Source organism: Salvia splendens, chromosome 19 (genome assembly GCF_004379255.2).
Source record: "Salvia splendens isolate huo1 chromosome 19, SspV2, whole genome shotgun sequence".
In the NCBI taxonomy this organism is placed as follows: Eukaryota; Viridiplantae; Streptophyta; class Magnoliopsida; order Lamiales; family Lamiaceae; genus Salvia; species Salvia splendens.
Genome location: NC_056050.1, coordinates 2,502,191 through 2,529,634, shown reverse-complemented (window position 1 = coordinate 2,529,634; position 27,444 = coordinate 2,502,191). Strand labels below are relative to the sequence as shown.

Genomic DNA, 27,444 nt, shown 5'->3' with positions numbered 1-27,444 from the left:
TATCTATCTGATCTAGGTTCTATTTATACATTGAACCAAGATCGTGGCATGCAGCACCATTTACTAGGCAGTGGATGTCGTGGAGATCGTGGCGATCTTGCATGGGTCCACTATCCTGCATGAGTTAATGACTGCTTGACACCACTAAATAGATCGTGGGTGTAGTGGAGGTGGAAATCCTGCATGAGTCCACTATCTCCTAGTTCGGTCGAATACTGAGACCGAACTGCTGAATTATTGCCGAGCAGCTTTTGCCGATCTGAGAGTAGAGCTTGATGCCGACCTGAGAGCAGAGTTTGATTGGTTGGCTTTTACCGAGCTGTAGGCTGGGGCCGAACTCTTTGGTTGTGCCGAACTGAACTCTTTAGTCATGCCGAACTGATACTATTTCTTGGGCTTTAGGCTGATGGGCTTTACTGCTGTCGGGCTTGTTTAGGCCGTACTCCATCACATGTTTTTTTTTCCTTCCTGGCAAATTAAGTAATTTTGCATATTGTGAATTGATAGTCGACCGAAGCAAGTGAAGGATGTTGCTCACCAAGAAGAGGTCGTTCGAGTTCTCACCAACACTTTGGAAACCACTAATGTAAAATTTCTCTGTTTTTTTCTTGCTTTTCTATTTTTTTTTTATTTTCTGGTGTTGTTTGATTAAATTTTCAGTGTCCGCACATGCTATTCTATGGGCCTCCTGGTACTGGGAAAACGACTACCGCTCTCGCCATTGCTCATCAGCTTTACGGGTAAATCTCAGATTTTTTTGCTGTGGTGATTTGTACTAAGGGGGTGTTGTTTTGAAGAGGTTATGTAATGTGATGAAAGCTTGTGAAATTTTTTGTGTAATTGAGTGAATTATGAGTTAAAGAGAGAAAATAGAAGTGTATATAGTGAAAATAACTTATCTTGGTAGTGTTATGGAGGGAGTGGTTGTGTTTTTGTTTATTCTATGAGTATCAGTATTAGGTGAGTTTGTATTGTCTGGTGTTTTTGACTTGAGGTCTAACATGTAATGTGGAGATAATTAGGGGAAATGGGGATATATTGGTAATTGAAAACAATGTTGTGCTATTTCCTCAATGTTTTCGCTTGATACGGTTGTTTTGATGTGAATTGTGGATTTTCTTGAACAAAATCAGTCTTTCTCTATAGGCCTGAGTTATACAAGTCTAGAGTACTGGAGCTGAATGCTAGTGATGATCGTGGGATAAACGTTGTTCGTACGAAAATTAAGAATTTTGCTGCTGTTGCTGTTGGCTCTGCACGCCAAGGGTAGTAATACATTATATGTTTTCAAATGAAGCTTATATCTTATCTCTATGATGCTCTTCCCTTATTATCATTTTAATGCCTTTCTTGTTGATTGTAGTGGTTATCCTTGCCCACCTTACAAGATTATAATTCTTGATGAGGCAGATTCGATGACTGAAGATGCCCAGGCAAGTGTGCTGGTTCTGCCTGTATTATTTTGTATTCTGGATATGTTAGTGAGTATTTGATTTATGGCTTAACAGAATGCCTTGCGACGCACTATGGAGACATACTCAAAAGTTACAAGATTCTTCTTCATTTGTAACTACATTAGCAGGTAGAGCTTTGGCAATTCCTTCTGTATCTGAGTTGCATGTTGTTTTCATACCGAGCGCGCCCCAGTCGCGTTTTTGACAAAACTGTTTACAACACATGTCTCAATCTGTATTTTTCCTGTAGTATGATTCATAAATATTATACTAGTCCCCTGACACAAATAGAAAAGAGAGAAGAGGATGGACACTATTGTTCTTTGCAAGCAAATACAAAAGCCCATCTCTGTGCTAGAGAAAAATGTTGTCAAATGTTTAACATGGATAACAGTCTTTGATTGGATCATGATATGTTACTAAAGCTTTAAATTCTCAGAACTGCTAGTATTTTTGAGATGAAATCTAATATTCTCTGAACTGACTTTAGGAATGATTTGATTTGTACAGAATTATCGAACCCCTTGCATCTAGGTGTGCGAAGTTTAGATTCAAACCACTTGCAGAAGAAATTATGACATCTCGCATTCTTTATATCTGCAATGAGGAAGGTCTTAACTTGGATTCAGAGGTTTGGTTTGTCAAACTTGACATCTGAGGCTTGTTTCAATGCATTTTTGCATGTTCATGTAATTCTTCTTTTTCAGATAAGTTTATAATTAATGTTTCATTATAGGCACTTTCAACCTTAAGTTCTATCTCTCAAGGTGATCTGCGTCGTGCTATAACATATCTACAAGTAAGACTTAGCTGAGATTTTCAACTTTTTTAGATGCCTGTATTTTAGCATGTTTAAATAGCTCTAATTGTTTTCGGGAAACTACATGATACATTATTTTTCCCTGTTTTATGTTTTGCCAGAAATCTTAGGACTTAGTTTGTGGATGTAATGGTGATTCATGACATTGCATCGAATACTAAAAACCAAAAACAAGAAAAATAACCTATAGAACAATAAAATATAGACATGTGGAAAAGTATACATATAAGAGAAAATTAGTAGGTATATTTCATTACTCAACAAAGCACAAAGCTAGACTATGTTACATAACTGATGTGGGATACTGACCATTTCCGAAATTTAAATAGTACTGAAGCATAGATACTTTACTGGTGAGTTGGATTCTACCATAGCCATAGATGAATATAATTTCACCCAAGGGGTAACCTTCTGAATTTCCAATAAACACCAGCAGTACTAGAAATGAATCCTCTCTGGGATGACTTACTAAAGGAAAGGGGATGCTTGAACCTGTAATTTGTCATTGTTTTATTACATTTTCTGTGCATTTTATCTCAGTTTTCATATTCCCTTTTTGTACAGGGTGCTGCTCGCTTATTCGGATCCTCAATTTCATCTAAGGACTTAATCAGCGTGTCTGGTGTAAGTTGCACTCCAGAATTTGTGAATGATGACTTCAGATGATTTGCCATGTTCTGATCACGTGCGTGTGTGCGTTTAGTGGTTTTGACACCGAAATAGGAGTATCTTTTAAATTTTGTTGATTTTACCACCTCAAGGCTTAGGCTTATTTGTTCATGATATTGCTGAATATGAGTGCCCTCTCTCCCAGAACAAATTATGGCTTTTAAACTATTTATGGCATTTTTATCTAATTAAAAACTGATAACACGTCCTTGGTCAGGTCATCCCCGATGGAGTTGTGCAGGCTCTCTTTACAGCTTGCAAAAGTGGTGATTTAGACATAGCTGATAAAGAAGTAAAAAATGTGATCGCTGAAGGTTATCCAGCTTCTCAGATGCTCAATCATGTACGGGCTGATACTCTATTCCACACTGTTTTGTTGTGCTTCTTCCTGCTGAATATGCTGACACGTTCGTGTTTCAGTTGTTTGATGTAGTTGTCGAATCAGATGACATACCAGATGACCAGAAGGCAAGAATATGCAAGAAATTTGGAGAGGCAGATAAGGTAAAAAAGCTGGTATTTTTATATCTTCTTGCATCTTCTGCTGCGGTGTCTGATCAAGAGCTGATTAACTCTTTCTCGTGTTGCGTTTGCAGTGTCTTGTAGACGGAGCAGACGAGTATTTGCAACTGTTGGATGTGGCTAGCAATATCATGCGTGCGCTAAATAACATGCCACGGGAATTCCCTTTCGGAAGTTAGGCGCCGTCTCCTCCGTTGGGATGTCAACTTTTTGCCCAACTACACACACCACAATGTTTCACCCGTTGTCAAACTACGTCGTTTAGTACCACTGATTGTTTAAGCAATGTAGGCATTCAGTTTAATTCTCACTGGAAATTTTGGTCAAGGTGAAAAATGAAGTTTATGTATTCTATGTAAGCAAAATTTGTGGTTAATGTGTAAAATGAGAACCTTGTGAAAATTATCGCAATGGACTCAAATCCGAGACCTTAGGTTTCACGCATTAGGCATCCTATCTCAATGTTAGAATTTTGCTACTCTTTCCCAACCTTTTGCATTTAACAATTATATCGCAAACCATGAAAACTCTTCAATTATAGTACTACTAAAATGTAGTACTATATTCCAATATTGTAACAATATTTTCATCAAATATTTAAAGAAATTATGGATTCTGTTTGGAATTTTAATACTCACGTAGACTATCTATATCCAACAATAATTGCATGTAATAAAATCAATAAAACTTAGGATATGATTGAAGCGGTGAAGCTGCAATAAATTTGCCATTCTGAATATGGCGTTCTGTCTTAAAAAAATGACAAAATAAAAAATGATTGAAGCGGTGAAGCATCAATAAATTGTCATCCTGCCTCAAAAGATAATGTAAAAATGATTGAACGGTCAAGCCTCGATAAATTAAGAGCATCCACATCGCAGAGCACACCGCTGTCCGTCCGTCCGTGCCAGTGGCACGACGCCGCTGTCCGCCGCTGCGCTCTTACCGCTGGCACGGCGCTGCTCTTAGCTAAGAGCACGTCCGTGCCAGCGAGCAGGGCGACGTGGCGCGTTTCTATTGGCCGTTGACATTTTTTTAAAAATTGAAAATAATACCAAAAATTAAAAAAAATATATTTTTGGATTCCCAAAAATATACAGATTTTATTACCATTTTTTGAATTTTTTTTTGAAATTTTTTTAAAAAAATAATCCCAAAATCATCTATAAATACACACATTCATCATCCATTTGGGCGAAATTCGGCCACGAGTAGTGGATTTTTTTAATTTATGAATTTAATTATGTAATTTTTAATTTTTAGGATTTAAATTATGTAATTTTTAATTTTAAAGACTTTAATGAAGAAATTTTTAATTTTTAGGATTTTAATTATGTAATTTTTATTTTTTTGTAATTTGTAATATTATTCCGCTTATTTTTAATGCATTTTAATATTGTGAAAATGTTTTTATTTAAATTGAATAATAGAATGATGAGACCCTTGAGCATGTCCTTGCGGAAGAGTACGAATGTGGATGTTGTGCTCTTGCCTAAGAGCAGGGAGTAAAAGTGGGTTCGGGTCCACATCCGTGTTCGTTGGCAAGAGCACGGATGTGGATGCTTTAAGGGTTAGGATTTAGGATAAGTATGGGCATTTGAGGAGCAATTTTACCTGTGAATTATTACGATAGCAAACGAAATCCATATAAATAAGGACTGCAAAAATGATTTTGAAATTATCCATTTTTTTTACAAAACTGATCACTACTCAACTCATTATTGATAAGAGAGGAATAGAGAGTGTCTAAGTTAACCAAGAGATAGAGAGATTAATAATACCTGAGAGGATTAAGTCTTCTGCACGACCTTTAAATATATGTTCCTTTAACTATTAAAAAAAATAAAAAAATAAGAGTGGAATAAAACAATGTTACTACATGATTGCAGTTATCAATAAATTAGTAATAACGATGATGTTTAAACATGGACTTTAATTCAACCACTCAATAAATTGGCGACAAAACTGGAGCAGCTGATGTCAAGAATATTATTAATATAAATATAACTAAGTGGAGTAGATAATATTGATTACTACAATTTGGATGTTGGCTCATACCCTATTGGTTGGCCTGGCCCCTCCGATAATCACTAACGCTTATAGCCTTCGTTAATCGTTATTGGCATCCACAACACTAGGGATGTCAATCGGGCCAACCCGTTCGGGTTCGGGCCAACCCGTTCGGGTTGTCGGGCCATTCGGGTACGGGCTATTCGGGTTATAATTTTTTCGGGTTATAAAAGTTCGACCCTAACCCTAACCCTTCGGGTTTCGGGCTAACCCACCGGGTTATTCGGGTTAATACGTATTTTTAATTCTTTTAATATTTTCAAAAATAATACGTATTTTAAATTTTCTTTAATTATATACATATTTTTAATTAATCATTCAACAATGAAATACATATTTTTTATTTTCTTTAATATTTATAAAAAAGATTAAGTTATTTAAATTTAAATAACTTATTCATTACATAATTATTTACAAAATATCTATAAATAGTATGTTTATGTTTATGTATTTAAAACATAAATCAACACTTTGTTTCAAAATTCAAACATAAATCAATTCGTAGAAATTAAATAAATTTTTCATAACGTGAGAGGTGCATCGTAGATGTAACAAAAATATTTTGAATTGTTAAAGAGTGAATTATCAAGATGCTAGCTAATTGGAGTAACTCTAAGTTTTCTTGAATTATGATTGGTCAAATTTAATTTATTCCAGCTGTAAATAAGTCAAATAATAATTTATCTTTGTTTTAAGAATCATCAAAGTACGCATAATTCAATGAGGAAGCGGAGTCAAAACACTTTGCACTATTATATTGGAAATATACTAAAAGAAAGCTTTTATATACGAGTATTTATGAATCCATGAACCACATGGTGATTTTTTTCGTGATCTTATATAGTCGGTTGACGTATTTGGATTTTGCATGGTTTTAGAGGGTTGTTTTGGATGATTTTGATTATATTTCTATATTTTGGTATGTTTATATGTTTGTTGAGAAATGATAGAAAATTAATTAGAAAATGTACACAAAATATGTGGATGTGCAACAGACTTGTTTGAGTCAATGTTTCTCGCGATTTTGAAGTCTGATAAACCTCTAATACATATCATCCTCTTCGTCTTCGAAAGAGCTTCGCGTGGATATATTACACGCCTCAATCGGAGCTTTGTAGAGAAAGTTATGACCGTTACAAAAACTGCTCGCTGTGCAGAAGCCTTCAACCCGACGGGCCAACCCGTAACCCGAACGGGTCAGCCCGCCTAACCCGACAACCCGAATGGGTCAGCCCGAATGGCCCGATTTTAAATTCGGGCTGCGAAATTACAACCCTAACCCTGTATTTTTATCGGGTTATTCGGGTCGGCCCGCGGGTTCGGGTTACATTGACATCCCTACACAACACAATACCAAAAAAAATCAGAAAAAGACTTTTTTACTGATATTAAGAAGGTTTACTTGTGTGCCTAATTATATCATTAATGCTTTATAAAGTGTCATTATTGTTAGTATCCCATCTAAAATTAGGAAACATAAATAGAAGGGTCCTAAAAAAGCAAAATGATTAAGATAATTTGCCCTTAATTTAGGGATGTTTTCTTTTGCTTCCTAAAGTAATGATTATTTTTAAAATTTTCAAACGCTAGTAATTGCGTCTCAATTTTTATGTCCCTAAAAGATAAGGTTTTTTATAGTGACGGCTGGCCACTGGATCGGGACCAAGAGGTATGGGGTGCATGTGAGGGTTTTGAGGCGCGGGTCCAGGATCCACTTAGAGATGCCCACGGTTCATGAACCGACGGTTACGGTTCGGAACCGCCGGTTCCGGTTTCAGAAATTTTCGAACCGGAACCTAACCGCGAGGGTGTTTCACGGTTCCGGTTCCAAAACCGACAGTTACGGTTTCGGTTCAGAACGGTCGATTTTCCGGCTGTTTTTTTTTTTTTATAGTTTTCACAATTTCGAACCGCCGGTTTCCGGCAGATTTTTGCAGTTTCTGGCTAGATTTCACGGTTTTCCGACGTTTTTCACTGTTTCGGTTTGAAACCGTCCGGAACCGGCGGTTCCGGCACGGTTTCGGTTAGTAAAATTTGGAACCGGAACCGGCTCACGGTTCAAAATATGGCGGTTCCGGTTAAAAAAAACTTACCGTTCCGGTTCGGAACCGGAACCGGCGGTTACGAACATGGTTAACCGCCGGAACCGAAAACCTTGGGCATCTATAGATCCACTCTCAACCAATCGCGTCGCGCCTCTCAAGTTAGGTCGGCACGTGCACGGTGACACATGTGAGGTGATGTATCCATGCAACATGCAACTAATTTATTTATTTTGAGTGAACTACAAAATAGATATTCAGACAAAATTAATGATTTCTTTTTTAGTAAGGGGAAGGGGAATAGTGAAGTGATAGCCAAGAAGAGAACTAGTACTAAAGTAATGCTAAAAATGAAAAAATCTTAGATTTAAATTACATTGAATTGAAGATGGAATATCCATATGGTATCATCGAAGCCCGATTAGTTGCATTTTATAATTGGATGACATAGTAGCCTTTTTAAAAAAAAGAAGTGAATGACATAGTTTTGTAGAGTGTCAAACGTTTTATGGATAATTTCGAGATTATTAATTAAGTTGACCTTTAACGATGGGTTTAGTGTAATTGAAGTCGAGTTTGGGATATTCAGAAACATATTACCTATAATTTGAAATTACACTATTGTTGAGGGATTCAAGTTTTGAATCTATGATATTTATTTTCAAGTTTCAAGAATTCTCTTTAACATTGTCATGTATGTATATCATTCACTAATATATAAATTACACAGTTTAAGATTAAATATAATGAAGACATTTCCGCATTGCCTGACTATATAATGTTGAGTACTAAATAAATTAGCTCTACTACTAGTATCTAATGACTGCAATTTGTGTATTAACAACATGGAACTAAATAAATTATTTAAGTAATACTATTAGATTGAAAATGGTAGCGCTATTAGTATCTAATGATTGCAATTTTCCTCAACCAATTATTTTAAGCTGGATATAGATGTACGCAATTAATTATATTCAGTTCACATTAGAAAAATTACTAATAGACATATAGCTCCACTTCCAATATGAGAGGAGACAAATAAAAAAGTCTAAATCTAATAGTATGTCACTGCAGAAATTAATAAATTATTATACTGAAAATATCAAACTGGAGACAACTAATTGACAAATGGCTCCAATTCAGCAGTAATTCATGCCGCTTTGAAGTACAATACTCTTTTTTAATTGAATAGTTATTTCAAGAAGATTATATGAATCTGAGTCGTTTATTACATAATTAAAAAGAACGCTTCAGTTATGAGAATCTTGTGTACATTGACTGTGTTAGTATTTAATATGAGACGCAATAATTATTTATAATTTTTATATTTATTTGGTACTATCAATTATCAAAATCGACAAAACTGGTTATTTAACTAGAAATCGGTGGATCCAAATCCAACGCATAGTATTTTAAAATTTGTATAGGGTCTGTTCGACACACGAAATTGGAATTGAATTCTATGGAATTAGATTTGAAGATCAATTACAAATAAGTTGTTCGATAAAAAATGATGTAATTATTTAAAAATTGAATTCAAAGAAATTATAAAGTGTGTTGTATGTGTACATAGTGTTTTTTTATGAGCTGTGCGTAGTGTGTCTAATTTTATAAGTATTTGAAATTTCAATTACTATTACTTTTGATATGATCCAATTCAAATTGTGAAATTGTAATTCAATTTCAAATCCAAATATTTTGCGCTACCAAACATTGGATTTGGAATTAAAGACTCCACTTCCAAGTCCGCAAGCTCAATTCCATGATACTAAACAGAGCCATAAATTTGTTTAGTATAGTTGACGTAGAAAGTTGTGGCTTTGAGAATTGAGATATCTTTCGCTTAAAAAATAGGAGTATTATTTCGCTTAAAAAGAAAATATTTTAAATTTGAATAATTGAATATATAATTAATAATTTTGTATCGATTATTTATATTTTACAATTTTTTTTAAATTTTCATTTTTATTTTATTGATAGTACCTTGAAATAATAATACCTTAATATGCATGGACTTTATGCTTTATTATTATTTACTACTATTAAGTTGTGACTACCAAACGATTCCCGAATGAATAAAGATAAGACAACACGCTACCTATGGCAAGTTGCATGACTACACACTTCGATTTTTACCACAATCTTGAATTTTGCTTAAGAAGCTTGACCTCTAACTAGAGTAAATCCAAGAGCCTTTGTCCAATTAATCACGATTACAATAATACTAATTTAATGTATTAGCAACATCTCCTTTTTGTGACGAATATTATTTTGGTGGATATATTGCTTCCATAAAACAAAGGTAGAGTGGAATTAAATGAGGGGTTCTTCTTGGAAGAGGCAATATGCAAGATTCCTCCAATATAAATAAAGGGTTTATTACACATATTTTCAGTAAAGAAAAACACACACAGTCACACACACATTTATTGCTAAAATATGGCAAGCTTGCAGCAGCAGCAGGGCAGTGGCGGTGGGAACACCAACCGTGTTGTCGCGGTGGTGCAGACGCCGCCCGCCGCCGCCGGAAACAAAGAGTTTGATCAGGAAGATCAATTTCAACAGGTATACGTACTCATAAATTATGGCTTTTATTCAAGAATTTTATTGTATGCTTTTCTTCATTAAAAAGGGAAAAAGAATTTATTGGATTATTGAAAATTTAGGAACCTGGGTGGAAAAATTTCTTGAAGCATGTTGGACCTGGTTTCTTGGTCTCATTGGCTTACCTTGATCCAGGAAATTGTAAGCTTTCTTGGTCTCATTCTCTCTCGTCCGCGATATAATGTCTCAGAGTTCTTTATTTCAGTACGTCAACGATAAAAAATTGCATTTATTTTTTTCTTTAATACAGTATTAAGTTTGATCATAGTCCGGCCATCTCGTAGCTTTCAGAAATTACTAATTATAGCATAATTTTGACATTTTTTCATTACAACAAAAAAAAATCGTTAAGGACACTTTTTAATCAATTAATGATGCTAATTTGTGTTTTTAAACATATCACCAACGCTTTAAAAAGCGTCCTTATTGTTGGTGCCCAATTAAAATTAGAGGACGCAAATGGAACAATCTAGAAAAAACAGAAGATTAAATTAATTTGTCCTTAATGTAGGACACTTTCTTTTGCGTCCTAAATTATTGTTATTTTTTAAAATTTTTCAATACAAGTATAATCGCGTCTCAATTTTTGTGTCCTTAAAAAGATAAGTTTTTTTTAGTGTTCTTACTTGTCACATGGTTCTATGAGAGAGGGAAAATTATGTAAGATTTGGCATAAAAAAATCTCTGTGTACAACGTTTTGGTGGGAGCATGTTGGTGTACAAAAAATTCAATCACTTGTCACATGGTTCTATGAGAGGGAAAATTATGTAAGATTTGGCATACAAAAAAATCTGTGTACAACGTTTTGGTGGGAGCATGTTGGTGTAAAAAAAATTCAATCACATCTTTAATTTTAATTTTTACACGTGCTCACACTATATTAATACATTCAGAAATATAGCATGTTGAATTTTTTTCTTTTCCTATGAGAAAATTGAAAAACTAAGTCATATAATTAGTCATTATTTAATGTTACAAGATTGACAAGGGCAATTTACCGAACTTTTTCACAATTTCATTTGCAATTTTTAAAACTCGCACTATATCAAAATGAGACAATATATGGTGTACAAAAGAAGTAATGCATATTTGTGGCAGTAATGCTGATTAATTATCTTAATTGCAGTGGAAACTGATTTGCAGGCGGGAGCAAACCACGGCTATGAAGTAATTAACTAATCCATACACACTTTTGTTGATTTCTTATAATCTCATTTGATTTCATGGAAACGCACTTCTAATTGCTCACATAAATGTGACAATTTTAGTACTAACTACTAAGAATATTTAATTTTTTTTCAAACGAATTTCATAACTTTCGGCTGTTAGAATATTTGAAAGTTGTGAATTTGCGGTTCTCCTATATTTTTTTACCCCAAAGAATTATTCTTTATACGGAATTTTTAATTCTTCTGAAATGATTCCATGAATATTAAAAACCAATTCTTTTTTAACGAATATTCAGAAAATGGTCACAAAATCAATCACCAATACCCGCCCATTTTTTTTGGCTTTTCATAAGAAAAAGAAAATAAATTGCCCCTATTCGTGAACTTTTTTGAGATTTCGGCCACGAGCAATGGCATGTAAATGCGCTTCTTGTACAAGTAGTGACGTTGAATATGTTGTGCTTGCCCAATCAAAATCTACCATGTAATAATTTAAGAAAGTCAAATTTTTCATATATTTAATTTACATGAAATGAGATAGATAAAGATAAGTGAATAGTGTAAATGTTGCTTGAAGATTGAATTTCTTAGAACTCAGGCTGTTCGATTTGATATTTGCTGTCGTATGATGAATTTTAGCAAAATGGTTACACTTTAATACTAGAACTTAAACCTACTTGTTGTCCCATAATGAATTTTAGCAAAATGATTATACATTAGTAGAAATTAAACCACCTATTTACAAGTAATATTTAATTATATCTGCATATTTACAGCTGTTGTGGGTGATACTTATTGGATTGGTGTTTGCCCTTATAATTCAATCACTAGCAGCAAATTTAGGAGTCAGCACCGGTAAGTGTACATTTATTATATAAATAAATTGCTTTTATTAATTTTTAATATATAAAACAACTAGATATAAAATTGGTTAAATTTTATTCATGTAAATGTAGGCAGACATTTGGCGGAGCATTGCAAAGCTGAGTATCCAATATTCGTCAAATTATGCCTGTGGATTCTAGCTGAGCTTGCCGTCATCGCCGCCGACATCCCAGAAGGTATCTATTAAAAATAAAAAATTAAATAATAATATCCAAATATGTTTTTAAATGCAAACTATTATTGTACACATCACAACTCAGTTTGATAATTCAAAAATATTATAGTAAGTAAATATTTTAAATGCAAGATTGTTTGTACTAATTAAAATTGTTTTTTGACAGTGATTGGGACGGCATTTGCACTGAACATCTTATTTAAGATACCAGTTTGGGTTGGGGTTCTCTGCACCGGGTGCAGTACTCTACTCTTGCTCGGTCTACAAAAATATGGTGTAAGTCTTCAATTTATATTTTAAAATTAGGTTTATCATCAACTAAGCATAAATAAATTAATTCTCACTTTGCTTAAATATCTAGACTTCAAGTCTTCAACCACTCCATTATAAATTTATTTCGATTTTTTTAAAACTTACCATAGTTAACAACTAATCAGCAAGATGACAAAATGGAGATGATGATAGCATTTTCTTTATGAAAATGGATCGGATAATTAGTTGGCATGGTAACATTACATGATTCCAATATATTTATCTCAAATTATTCTCATAATATGAGAATAAATATGTTAGAATCACGCTGAGTTAGCAACTAATTATGCCACAAAAACTATTAAATTTGTTTTTGAGATCCCTCTTTACCTAAATGAAATAATGCCTTTTGTCCTCATTTTTAACACCTATGCTTTCATCGAATCTACATATTAATTTTATTGTTCACAACAACTGCATATCGAATATACACAGCCTGTTTTCTTCTCTTTTTACCAATTTGTTTTTTTTAATATTAACTAACTTTTATTTTTAGGAAATGGAATAAAAGATAGCAAGTGCATTCAAATAATTCTGTAAAATAGGTGTAGTAAGGTATAAAATCAATAATTATTCCGTGTATTTAAAATCCTTCTATACTAAACCTGAAAATAACCTTTGATGCCACTCGAATATACCTTAAGAAAATTAATTACCATAATCTAAAATATATGTGCTACAAAAACGTAAAAAGGAGCAAGTTAAGTAGTACTTTTTTAATTATTTGTTAATAAATATACTATTTCCTAAGTAATACTAATATTTTTCTATATGTTAAATAAAAACAGGTTAGGAAGCTGGAATTATTAATAGCAATATTAGTATTCATAATGGCAGCATGTTTCTTTGGAGAATTAAGCTACGTGAAACCTCCGGCTAAAGAAGTGATGAAGGGAATGTTTGTGCCTAAGTTGAGAGGCCAAGGCGCCACCGGTGATGCCATCGCGTTGCTCGGCGCACTCGTTATGCCGTATGTTCCTTTCTATATTTATATCTTATTTTCTAACGATCTAATACTTGTTGAGGCGGCCTCAACAATTTTGAAAATTTCTAAGGATGTTTTATTCAATTTATGCTAAAATTATATTTTTTAAAATATTAATATTATTTAATTAGTTATATTTGATAATTAGGAATTTATTCCATGCCGGACCTTTAATCCTATGTCTAATTCATTTCTTTCTTTGTTATTCCTCTTTCATACTTATTATATAAATACGAAGAAATATTACAAAAAATATTTAGAGGTTTGTTAAATTTTTATGAATTGAATTGAATTTTTGTTTTTGGTATCAAGAGAAACTTGTTGATTTTCACTTTATTAAGTCTCGTAATTGATAAATTATTTCATTTTTCGTTGCAGGCATAATCTTTTTCTTCATTCTGCTCTAGTGCTGTCGAGAAAGATACCTAATTCTGTTCGTGGCATTAATGTAAGTAAATATGTGTTGGATATTTTGCAATATGTCAGAAACCATTTGTTCTGAAATGAAAGCACATGTTTGATTATATTTTCTCAAAATTATTAACTAAAATGAGTCAATGAATTAATTGGGCAGGAAGTAATTAATTACTTTTGGTTAGGCAGGCTATTGAGCTAGTGCCAATATTCAACTTGGCTGCTTGATTGTATAGTGTTAGACTTTGAGTGTTAAATTTATTGATAAACATTTATGTCGAATATCATTTTGAAGTTAGATAATTTATTATTTTTGTATTTCTAATTAATTTTTTATTATTATTTCAGGATACTTGTCGATACTTCTTGATTGAGAGTGGATTTGCACTTTTTGTAGCCTTTTTGATAAACGTGGCAGTTATTTCCGTGTCTGGTACTGTTTGCTTAGCAGATGATCTCTCAAGTGAAAACGAAGATAGTTGTAGAGACTTAACACTAAATTCTGCATCCTTCCTCCTCAAGGTAAACAAGTTCAATTCTCAATCTTTTTAAATAATATGGTAAATTATTGAAAAAATTCATAAAATTTGATCAAAGTATGATCTGTCATACAATTTTTAAAAGAGTGAACTACATAAATGGTACATGATCTTTCACTTTCGCACATAAATGACACGTGATCTTTATTTTATATCGTTTTTGGTACCTATAAATCACATTTTTGGTACCTGATGCAATTTTCACCCAAAAATGCCCTCTAAACAAATACATTTTCCCATTTGTATCATAGATGATATTTTGGGCATACACAAAACTAGTACCAAAAGTGATATTATAATATCTCTCTCATTCTCCTAGTGCTTTATACTATTATTATTAATCAATATTAATATTATTATTTGATGTTATAAATTAATAATTAATTTAATTTTTATTATCATTCAAATATACTTAATTATAATTATAGTTTTAAATATATTTAATTAATCTGATAATATTATTGTTATAATACTGAAAACTAGTAGTAATTAATAAATAATTATAGTATAACTATTTAAATTATGAATCATATAATATTATATAATAATAATATTTTATATTAAATTAATAACTAATCAATGTAGTCTTAATAGAATTTAAAATTGTGAATTGTATTCATAATGATATGAAGAGTTGAATATTTTTAGTTAGGTGTTTCAATCCTAAAATGAGTATAAAATTATTTAATAAAAAAATTCTATTGATTTAATTACTTTAAATAATTAATTTAATTAAGTATTTTTGTTCTTGATTTATATTATGAATGCAATTAGATGTATGTATAAAACACTAAAAAGAAAGAAGAAAAAGAAGAGAAAAGAAAAAAAGGAAACATAAACTAAGGAGAAAAAAGAAAGAAGAAAAGAAAATGAAATTCTAAAAAGAAAGAAGAAAATGAAGAAAAAAGAAAGAAGAAACTAAAGAAGAAAAAAAAGAAATAAGAAAGGAAGAAAAAAAAATCACATGTTTGGTATTTAATTGAAATTTCTAAAAATATCATCATAATAAAAAAATCACATGTTTGGTACCTAGGGTTATTTTTGTCATGGGTATCAAAAACGATATAAAATAAAGATCAGGTACCATTTATGTGCAAAAGTAAAAGATCATGTACCATTTATGTAGTCCACTCTTTTTAAAATTGGAGTAAGTTTGAGACGAAATACATTGGTGATACTATATCGGATATGACCGCTTAAAAATCAAACGTGGACATCATCACAGATGACTTAAACGAGATTGTCTACTTATAAAAACGATCTCATCTATTTATAATAAAAAATGACTTCAAGAAAAACATCAATACTATATTATATGTATGCGATCAGATATTTTCATCCATGGTTATTACAGAGATTTTTAAAATTGCATAAATGAACTAGAATTTAATCAAATTATATATTTTTTCCCTAGCAATTTTGCCTTTTATAAATACACATATAATTATGGGCCATCTCTAATATGCTGATTATATTCTTTTTCCAGAATGTTTTGGGGAAATCAAGCTCTACGGTTTATGCCATTGCATTGTTGGCTTCGGGCCAAAGCTCCACTATCACAGGCACCTATGCAGGACAATTCATCATGCAGGTACAATATATATCTCCATCTATATAACCAATAACGGACCTAGAAAACAGAACTCATGAGACTGAACATAGTAAAAAAGATTGTCGTTGGCATCAAAGGCAAAGGTGGTGCAGGAGCGGTCGTCTCGGTCTCTAGCAATGAAAGTAGTCATCAGGTTCGACCGGCCCCACCGTCGACCCACGAGTACCATAACATTATATTATTAAATCCGGTCTTTCGAGTTGTTGGCGACCCTATGTCCGGCAACTCCGACCCTACAAGTTCCGTTTTTAGAATACATCATTATGACAAGATGATTAATATGCAAATTCTACAATATTTGAAACACTAAATTGCCTATTTTTTTTAATAGGGATTCTTGGAACTCAAGATGAGAAAATGGACAAGGAATTTGATGACAAGGTGCATTGCCATAACACCTAGTTTAGTAGTGTCTATAATTGGAGGATCTTCCGGAGCTGGTCGACTCATCATTATTGCATCGGTTTGTACATACATCCTTACACAAATCATCTAAAACTAACCTAGGTAACAAATTAAAATGAAATATTTTTCACTTATGAAATTGAATTTTAATAATTTCAGATGATACTATCTTTCGAGCTTCCTTTTGCTCTCATCCCACTTCTCAAATTCAGCACAAGCTCCACCAAAATGGGACCTCACAAGAACTCTATCTACGTAAGTGAACTAATTAATCTAGCTAGCTCGATAAATCTAGACCGTTGATCATGTCATAATAAGGGTGCGTGCTTGAGCAGATTATCGTGTTTTCGTGGATCCTAGGGCTGGGGATCATCGGCATCAACATCTACTACTTGAGCACTGCATTTGTCGGGTGGCTTATCGACAATGACTTGCCTAAAGTGGGGAATGTGTTCATTGGAATCCTAGTGTTTCCTCTTATGGCAATCTATGTTATTTCGGTTATCTATCTCATGTTTCGAAAGGACAGGGTTGTGACATTCATCGACCCGACCAAGTCTGATCCGATCGCCATGGAAAACGGGCATCAAGGAGGAGTCGAGATGCAAAATGCTCCGTATAGAGAGGATCTTGCCGATATCCCGTTGCCTAACTAGACTTGTAATTCGTCTTCGTCTTTCTCATTTTCCTTTGATGAGAGAAATGTACAAGTGCACCTCTACAAATATGTTCAGAAAAATAGAATAGTTGTAGATTAAGTTCTTTGTTTTGCCTTTTTTGGACTCCTTTCATGTGTAAAATGAAGTTTTATATAATAAGAAAGGCAAAGCCTTTTTTTTGTTTGTGCGACACAAGTAACTTCGTTTGCACTTGCTTTTTGTGGAATCATATATTTTCTAGCATTTGTTGATGTTTGCTATCCTTTTTATCATGTGTTTTTCTTTGGGTTGGAGAGTTTTGTCCGAGGACTTGCGGTTCATAGTCATAGTCTCAAAGTAATACTCCATCCGTTCCATATAGTAGTGAAGTCATTTTGCCATTTGGGTATGTTTCATAATAATGGAGTCACTTCACTTTTTTAACATTTCTTATCACTTACTTTACTCTCCCTTACTTTATTATCTCTTTATCTCTCTACCTTTTTCATTTCTTACTTTATTCTTCCTTTACTTAACTCACTTATCACAATTTCACTTAGAGTGAAATACAAAAAAGGTCCCTGGACTATGGGTTTATCTCGCTCATAGTCCTCGGACTTTAAAAATATCGCCAGTAGTCGTTGGACTAATGGTTTATTTCGAAACTGGTCATTTAAGCTATTTTCCACCTGAAAATGCTTTTTTGGGCAGCTGGACAATTTTGTCTTTTCACATTTTTAACTTTTTCAATATGATATTATTTCATTGATGTTCTAAATCTGATATTATTTTAAAATTATCTTCTTCTTCCCTTTTTTATCCCTCACTTTGTTTCTTTATTTCAATATTATATTTAATTTTATAAAAATAAATTTAAAATTTAGATTTTTAAATACCAATAAATTAATTTTAATTAAAAATTTTAATTTATGTATTCTATTATAAAAGAATTTTGTGTGAGCTGGCTGCATAGTTTTATTTCTATAGTCTTATAAGATTTTTGAAAATAAAATATGAAATTATGGAGTTTTAATTTGTCATAAGTGTCTCTTCTGTGTAAAAAAACGTTTTTCGGTGATGTTCAAATTGACGTTCTATAATTATATAATAAATATCTTTTTCCTTTTGTTTTCCTTTCTTTTATTTTAATAAAAACATCACTAATTAAAGACATTAGTTTTGTATAGATAATTGAAAATATTTGATATTTTATAATTTATTATTTGTCTTAAATTTTATGAAACGAACTAAAATTTGATTAAATATTGTAACTTAAGTAGCTATTAATATTTTTAGCAGTAAGGTAAAAATTGACATCAATACCATAAAATATTTGTTAATTTCAGATTTGGTCTTTTTTCTAATCATAAATAAATAGGATCAGTAGTTAAGAAATACGAATAAGCTAAACAACAATCAACTTTCATTACTAAGTTGTGTAAAATATTATGAGGGCTAGAAAAATTATAGAAAAAATCAAGTGGTACTTTTCAAAAGTATGATGAAATAATTGAAAGGTTGAAAATCAAAGTTATACATTCAATTGTAAGAAAGGTTCAAAATCAAAGTTATACATTCAATTGTAAGAAAGGTTGAAATTCAAAGTTATATAATTAAAGTTATACATTCAGTTTTATTCAAAGGTTGAATAGAGCAAGAGAGACGGAAAATGTAAAGAGAGTGATGTTTCCATATTTAGAAATGTGTCATTTAGGACACGTTCACTTTCCTTTATAAGAAATGAACATATTTATTTCTTGCGGTAATACATATGGATAGGGCTCACATATTTGTGCATGATTTCGGGTGTTTAGTAAGTGAGAAATGAGGCCAGAGTTGCATTTATGATTCCATTTTCAATTTTTTAGAAAAAGGAAAAGTTCCATTGTTTCCCAAAATACCCCCGTTGATTGGTGAATTGATAAACTCATCTCAGGTGTGGTGTGGGCGTGTGGCTGCTGCTGCCTTACAAAGGAGGGGGTGGAGATGTGTGGCTGCTGCTGCCTTACAAAGGAGGGTCAGGCCGTTGGTGATGGTGAGCGTAACCCCCCCAACTGTGGGCTGTTGCGGAAGGCCTCGTAGCGGCACTCGGCGTCGGTTTTCAGCGACGTTTTAATACGGAATTCTTTGGAACACACCTTCTCAATGCCGGCGGAGTTTCGTGATTTTGAAGTACGTTGCCTGCAAACAAATGCCCTGTCTGGAATTACACAAAGCTCCTCTATCGATCCGCCTCAGCGAGGATGAAGTGTTCAGAAATTGACCTAGCAATTTGGGGAAGTAGAAAACGAAGGGGGAAATGAAAGTAAGGGGGGTAAAATTGTAATCTTAACTTCATTTCTGACTTTAAGCAGCTCTCCTAGTTTTAAAACCCACCTCCGCGACGATATTAGATTCTGCCTATCTCTTGAATGAGCAGTGCGGGCTTCGATTAATTCTAGGGCTTCTTAGAAATTAAACTAGGAAGGTGAACAACAGAATAATCCAAGAATTGAGCTCTAATCTTGCTATTTCTCACAAAGTGAACGCATCCCAAAAAGAAAATGTGTCACTTAGAATGAAACGGATGAATAAAAATTTAGTGGACTAGGCATACCAAGTTGGCATGATGATGTGGTATGTTATACTAATAATTAATTGACAAATGGAAGGTCCACACCATATTACCTAATAAGAAATTCTCTTTTTTATGGAAAAAAATAAATGCTTTCAAAATATATTATGTTTTGGACTTCCTAATACACAATCATAAATGAACTTTTATTTATGCTACGCATGGCAACTACTTTACTTTTCAATATACCATATAATAATTCTTGTAATTAATCAATGATGTGCAACAATAAAATAAAATAAAATAAGAGCTAAACTATAAAATTATTCATATAATTATTGTGCTAATTAATTTAGGTTATGATTGTGTTTGATGATTTTCTTATACATAAAAAATATATAATGAAAATGAAGGTGACAAATTTAAGTTAAATATCATATTTATTATATCTATTTTTCAGCATATTTATATATAATAAGAAAAATATAAGCAATGCCATTAAATTGAAAAGATGATTACAAATATAAAATACGTAGAAAAATTATAGGAATATACTAGTACACTACGAGTTTATAATTATGTATAGGATTTCCAATTTTTTGGATAGTTTCCATATTTGAGGATATAATTTTTTCATAAAAAATTTAATGTGTTTAATTTGTATATCTTGTTGAAAATAAGATTCTTTATAATGCCATTTGTCTATTAATTGTTAGTATGACATACCACATCATCATGTGAACTTGGTATGCCTAGTCCACTAAATTTTTACTCGGGACGGAGGGGTATGTTTTTAGCTTCTCCGGTGAAATAGGCTGTATTTTGTGGGCCAATAATTTCAAACTACATGTTATTTAGTACTAGTGTTAATTTTCAATAATTAAAAATAACTTTATAAATTCAGATAATATGTAATAATAGTATAACATTTAATTTCTACAACTTGGGTTCTAGCTCATCGGTGAAATGGGCCAGATTTTGTAGAAAATTATTTTTTTTCATATAATAAAAGTGATTAGTGCTATTCAATTGAAGGCTGATGATTTATTCCCTCTGACTTTTGAGATACTCTTAGTAGGATCATCAACCATATTAAACAATATACATGTCAATGATGAATCTGGTATTTCTTTAATAGCTACTCCCTTCAATAAGTTACCATGATAACTTTTGTTCTTGTGGAGTGCTCTCAGGCCACGAGCAATAGAGCCAAAAATCAATACGAAATTCTTCTTCATCCTTTTCCTCCAAACAGTAGAATTATTTGATTTACAATAATAGTTAACTGCAACTCTCTTAGAGTCAAATTTGACACCTAATAATTCTGGGTCAAGCCATTCATGCAAAGACATATCTATTTTTTCCGTCAATATAGTTGAATTGTGCTTGTCAAAGAGCACAATCTTTAAGGTATTATCAAATTGACAGAAGCTCGATTAAGTATTATACCGGGCAGAGGTGTTTTTAAAGCAAGTATACACTTTTGAATCAGGGTGGTCAACTAAAATAGTTGGTAAGAAAATCATAATTCTTATAGGTAAGAACTATGAGAAATACCTTTTTGGTCCTGAGTATAAACAAATTATTTTTCTATCCTGCGCATATGTTTTTTTGAGATGAACTTGCAAAGAACAAATGGCCTTACTATGTCATTGCTGATGTAGAAATTAAGCAACATATAATTTTAAAAATTCCAATTTTATTCATCCTTAAAACGATGCTACACAAGTTTGGTTATAATTAATCTGAATCGGTGCTTAATTTTAAGGATGAACCAAATTGGAATTTTTAAAATTATATGTTGCTTAATGTCTACATCAGCAATGACATAGTAAGGTCATTTGTTCTTTGCAGGTTTATCACAAAAAAAACATCTGCACAAGTTAGAAATTATGATGAAGAAGAAAAAACAAATCGGCGAGATTCAATAAATCGGTGCTTGGTCCGGTCCAATTTATGCCTTTAAACCAGTGAAGCTTTGAATCGTTTTAGACCGGGTTAACCGGGTGACTGGGTTGGAAACTTTCGACCGGTTGGGCCGGTTTGTCCAATAGTGGAAAAACTAAATTCAAAATAAATCTGAATGTGATGCACCTGATTTAGACCATTCACACTAACATATTTGGATTGGAATACATTGTAAAAAAAATCTCATTTGCTAACCAAAATACAATACATGCCACCAAAATACAATACATGCCTCCAAATCGATCCATCAAAGAACAAAATTAAATAACATGAAGTTTTAGTGTTTAGATATAATCGATCCATGGAGTTTTGAAAAAAATTATGATGAAGAAAAATCAAAACGGCGAGATACAACAAATTGCTCACATCAATATTCTCTAAATTACAAACTTGTTGAATTGATAAAATTGCTCACTGATGTTGCCATCGTCTCTAAATTTGTAATATTGTAAATGCTGCTTCATATATAATTGATTTCCATGTATAAGTTCTCTAGCGTTCGGAAACAATAAACAACAATTTAGAATTGGAACCTTAGGATGAGGTGAAAAGAGCAATGAGGCCTACTTCCTCTATCCACGAAAAATAGACAAGTTTTACCATTTTGGTCCGTCCACAAAAAATAAACCAAGTTCAAAAAGGAAAGTTTTCAACCATTACTAACCTTACACATCATTCTAAATGTGGACCCCACAATCCACTAACACTCATTTCAATGCATTTTCCCTCCATCTCTCTTACTTTACCAATTATATACATTAAAACTCGTATCATTCACAGAATCGAACATGAAAATTTCTGTTCCTAGTTAACCGAGAATCGATAAACTAAGGTCCAAGCCCCTTAGCTCAAGTGGTTGAGGGGTAAGGATACCGCGCCATCCTGGAGGTCACGTGTTCGACCCCTGATGGCACATCTTGGGGATTAATTTCCCTGGGGGTTCTTGAGTCACTGGTCTGGACTCAGGCGCTGGGGGGAGGTAGCCTGTTCATGGCATCGCCTGGACCCGTGCTTGGGGGAGGTTGGTTATACAGACTCGTTCTTTCCAAACCCGACAACGAAGCGCAACTCGGTGGTAAGACGCTTCACCTCCGGCCGTTAGGCCGGGAGTCCGAATCATTTCGGGGGTAGATTGGGAACCATCGTTGATCCTCCTTTAAAAAAAATAAAAAATAAAATTGTGGACTAAAACTCGTTCAATATTTAATTGAATTGTCAACTCCCGTGCAGTGTACGATCTCATTTTATTATTTCTCGTACTCATTTCACATTGCCAACTAATCACTTGAAATATGAAACAATATCATTACATGGACTTTCAAATAAAAAAAATGTAGTACGACTATATAAGAAACATTTTAGTATACACCTAAGAATATAAAATTAAACAAAAAACATCAAAAATGCATATGTTAATTAGAACACTTTACAAAGAGAGCAGTTACACTTTAATATAGTAGTATAATGTTAAAATCGTTAATGTCAATGTCCAAATATCTTCACAGAATTGGACACTACCATATATAATAAGAATATATTACAAATATATATGTATGAGTTAATCTAACAATAGAGAAGTTAATATATGAGGCAAAAGTCTTAAATTCGAGTACTCAAGCTCAATAATAATATGCACTTATGCAGTGACCTTTCAAGATCATACGATAGATGATTCACATTTTCAGAATCAGGTATGAGTGAAGAAAAATAAGTAATACCCCTGCATATCAATTATATTTCATGTTTTCACTTAATACATAAAACAAAACCTCCTTAAATTTTATATCATCATATAAGTGTGACATTTCTTATCGAATGGAGGGAATATAAAACAAAAATTTTAAGTTAGCATTACATTAGCTGTGCGAAATAGATACCAATTAGGTAATTTATAGATTGATTTAGGGATGTGAATCGGGCTCAACTCTACTAATGAAAAATAAATATTTCATTTTTAATGAGATAAAAAAATGTTATATCAAGAGTATACACTTTAGGATTTCCATATTTTTAACTACTCCCTCCGTCCCTTTGTAGCCGATTCGTATTCCTTTTTGGATTGTCCCACTGTAGCTGAGTCATTTCATTTTTTGGCAAAAAGTACTTTACTCTCTCTTACGTTACTATATCTTACTTTACTCTCTCTTTATCTCTTTACCTTTTTACTTTATTCTTCTTTTACTTAACTCATTTAAAATAATTTTTTTAAATCTCGTGCCGAAAAGAAATGCCTCTATTATGAAGGGACGGAGGGAATAACATTTTTTCACTTTTGAAGGCCAAGCTGAAAGAATAAAATTTTAAATTTTCTGATAACAAAGTTAAAAAAATTATTCCATGACAGGGGGCAGAGCAACCATATCAATAGGAGCAAGTGCCCCCTCAAATTCGTCAATTAGTATTAAATTGATTTGTTTTGAGCAGCGATCATGAAGATATTGTGGTGGTGGAGTTGGAGGATCTGAAGGGATTTCGTGATCACACCACTTTGTAAAGATTGTATTCTCCTCTCTTAGAAGGCTGGTTATTCACAAATGTAGCAATATGGGGAAGCTGGGGCTGCCTGTATCGAGCTTTCTCGAAAAAAACAAATCCGTGCGGGCTTGATCCAAAGTGGACAATATCAAACTATTGTTGCAGTCGATAATCCGAACAGGAGATGATGGAAGAGGCTCCGTCAGCCTCCTCAAGTTGAAAAAGCTGAGCTGCCGTGACTGGAGTGCGCAACAATGGTCTGCAACTCCATCGATATTCACCATCAAGAGTGAATATATTGAAGGATTAGAGTTCACTGAGTGCGTCAAGTACTTAGTCCTGGATATGTTTCAAAATAAGTAGGTTGAGTAGCAATGACGATGGACGGTGTTGAGCAAGGATGATTCTCGTTCATCAAATACATTTCAAATTAATTATTCAAGTAAATTTCTACGATACATGTTGCTATGAATTAATCGGTTGGGAGCCACTTGATTTTTTACTTACAATTTATGAGTTTTATAAACATTCCTCAAACTATGATGGCCTATAAATGCATATATGTTCAATTTTGAATGTTGAGTATTTAAATAGTTGTATATTATCCTTGTTTAAAATTATTCACATTTCTTGTCTCAGTGCAAACATAAATTAAAACTTGGATTTTTCTTGTTTAAGAACCAAGTTTTCTAGTCCTTTCTACATGAATCTAGAATCTAATTACAACATGCCAACTCAACTTACAATGTGCAGCCTTCCTTGCCTCACGAACACCCGCATTCTCAAATTGAATGAAATTTTCATCACCGAAATTCAAAATTTCTCCTGATGGTACCTATGTTTAGGGATGTCAATCGGGTCAGCCCATCGGGTTTCGGGCCAACCCTATTCGGGTTGCGGGTCAATCGGGTGCGGGCTAATCGGGTTGTTATTTTTTCGGGTTATAAAAGTTCAGCCCTAACCCTAAAAGCTCGGGTTTCGGGCTAGCCCATCGGGTTAATCGGGTTGCTACCGATAAAATTAACATGCGATCAATCCAATAAATAATGGTAAAAATTAGTTATATTTATAAAATGTAAAATATTTAATTATAATAAATTTGAGATATATGCGTAAACTAAAATATTAACATGATCAAATACTAATATTTGAGATTTATGCAACATAAAACATAAACATCGAGAAATTTTAAAGCATGTTTAGAAATTTAAATATATTTTTTTAGTGAATTTGAAGTTTCTAATTCATTTATCTATTATTATATTAATAAAAACTTAATATATAATTTATATATTTAATATATAAAATGGAAAGTTATTTTTTCAGTAATCTGTATTATAAAATAATCAATGAAGTGTCGAATTAGAGTCAAACAAATAGAACAATATAAATTTTATCAGGTTTCCGGGCCAGCCCATCGGGTTTTCGGGTCTGGCCCTAACGGGTTGCGGGTTAATCGGGTGCGGGCTAATCGGGCTGTAATTTTATCGGGCTGGAAATTTTCAGCTCTACCCTATAAATTTGGCGGGCTATTCGGGTCAGCCCACGGGTTGCGGGCTAAATTGACATCCCTACCTATGTTTTCCAAAGTTTCATGCACAACATAAGAAAAAAATCAGGTGAAGACAATATTTAGTGAGCACACCCACTCTCAAGATTAAGTGATAAAACAGGTTACGTTGCCAACTGAAGAAGCAAAACTAAATCTACAGTTCAAGGGATTCCTCAAAAAAACCCGGCAGTTTGTTGGAGGGAAGATATTTGAATCCAGTCAAGATCAAGGAGTAATGAAAACACAAAGTTCCTCTTAAATTCCATAGAAAAGAAAGAATCCGCATATGTCAACTCTTTAGCATATCAGTCGAGGAAAATCTAACTTACTGAAGGAGAAAACCCATCAGAGGGGTTCTTTCCAGCCTTTGAGTCCGCCAAAAGTTCCCAAGCAGTTGTGATGTAAGAGGCTAGGCCACCAGGGTAACTTGCATTAAGACGAGAAACCTACAAGATCATCAAAAGACAAAAGACTAAGTGCCAAAAACTTTATCAGAACCAACAAACATGAAAAATCAGCTCTAGTTAAAAAAAAATCCTCATTTAGCAAAAGGTACAAAATATTAGTAGAAAATGTAAAACTATAGGTGTCCGTTAGAGATCACTTCACTATAAATGTTCAAAACTCATGTGTCAATTTTGTGATCTAAATTTGAAGGATCTCTGCATATTCAATTGTTATACTTAACACACCAATTTTTTTTTCTAATAATACATAAAGAAAGAACTCAAATTGATGAAGTCTGATCTCTGGAATGGAGAATAACCAAAATGCTAAACCCAAACCTAAGTTTCATCCAAAGTTGAAAAGCCAATTCATAATCAATTCAAAGGCAGGTAAAGCAATCACAGCACTGTAGCTAACGACCTGATCTAAAAACGCACGCTTGCCATCATCATCAACACCTCTTCCTTAAATATTTGCTAAGAGATTTGACGGGATGTGAGAGTTGAAGAGTACCTCTTCCTTAACAGATGTAATCTTTGTTTATCCATGAAAATTCCAGAGGGATAACGATCAGTATAGTTCAAATTCAGGTACAATGTGCCCGGTCTGTATTCATGGTTACAAGCATTTTTCCAAGAAATGAATACTTTTATAAACTGGATCAACAAACTTCATTGACATGGTAGGAAATGAAAATGAACCTCAATAAGCCAATCGATGAGAATTGCTCGCATGCTGGCATTGATATCCTTTTGCACTCTCTCCATGAAGCCAGCAGAAGGCCTTTTCTTTGCCTAACAAAATACTAAAATGAATAAGTAACTGTCACTGATTAACAAACTCAAACTACCTGAAGTGCTGCCACCGCATCTCACTTGCATATAACCTCTGCAAAGATAATAGCATACATGCTTTAAAATTTGCTTCCTCAAAGCATTATAGATCAAGCAAATTCACATACCAAAGCACAAACCTGAAACCTTTCTCTCAATGGAATCCATTGCAGCTAGGTCATTATTATCCACATACTCGACATCAGGGATTCTCAAAGAATCGCAAGTGGACATGGACTCAACCATTGAAACAACCTTAGGATTTGGCTGAAACAGAATGCTTACAATTTAAGTAGTAC

General features: G+C 33.0%; 2 protein-coding genes across 2 annotated transcripts; both read left to right on the top strand.

Annotated features, from left to right (window-relative positions):
• The first annotated feature begins 501 nt into the window (after nt 1-501).
• Nucleotides 502-3,954, top strand: LOC121778291 (replication factor C subunit 2-like). Its single transcript, XM_042175614.1, has 11 exons — nt 502-586; nt 661-740; nt 1,147-1,266; nt 1,364-1,433; nt 1,509-1,582; nt 1,965-2,085; nt 2,191-2,253; nt 2,839-2,898; nt 3,161-3,286; nt 3,364-3,447; nt 3,540-3,954. Exons 2-11 carry the CDS (start codon nt 670-672, stop codon nt 3,642-3,644), a joined length of 894 nt encoding a protein of 297 aa, XP_042031548.1. The 5' UTR covers nt 502-586; nt 661-669; the 3' UTR covers nt 3,645-3,954.
• A 5,948-nt stretch (nt 3,955-9,902) lies between these two features.
• On the top strand, nt 9,903-17,536 carry LOC121778079 (metal transporter Nramp5-like). Its single transcript, XM_042175360.1, has 13 exons — nt 9,903-10,142; nt 10,244-10,322; nt 11,309-11,349; nt 12,128-12,206; nt 12,308-12,412; nt 12,578-12,687; nt 13,512-13,693; nt 14,087-14,156; nt 14,471-14,644; nt 16,148-16,252; nt 16,605-16,736; nt 16,838-16,933; nt 17,014-17,536. The coding sequence occupies exons 1-13, from the start codon at nt 10,017-10,019 to the stop codon at nt 17,332-17,334; spliced, it is 1,620 nt and encodes a 539-aa protein (XP_042031294.1). The 5' UTR covers nt 9,903-10,016; the 3' UTR covers nt 17,335-17,536.
• Nucleotides 17,537-27,444: the final 9,908 nt, after the last annotated feature.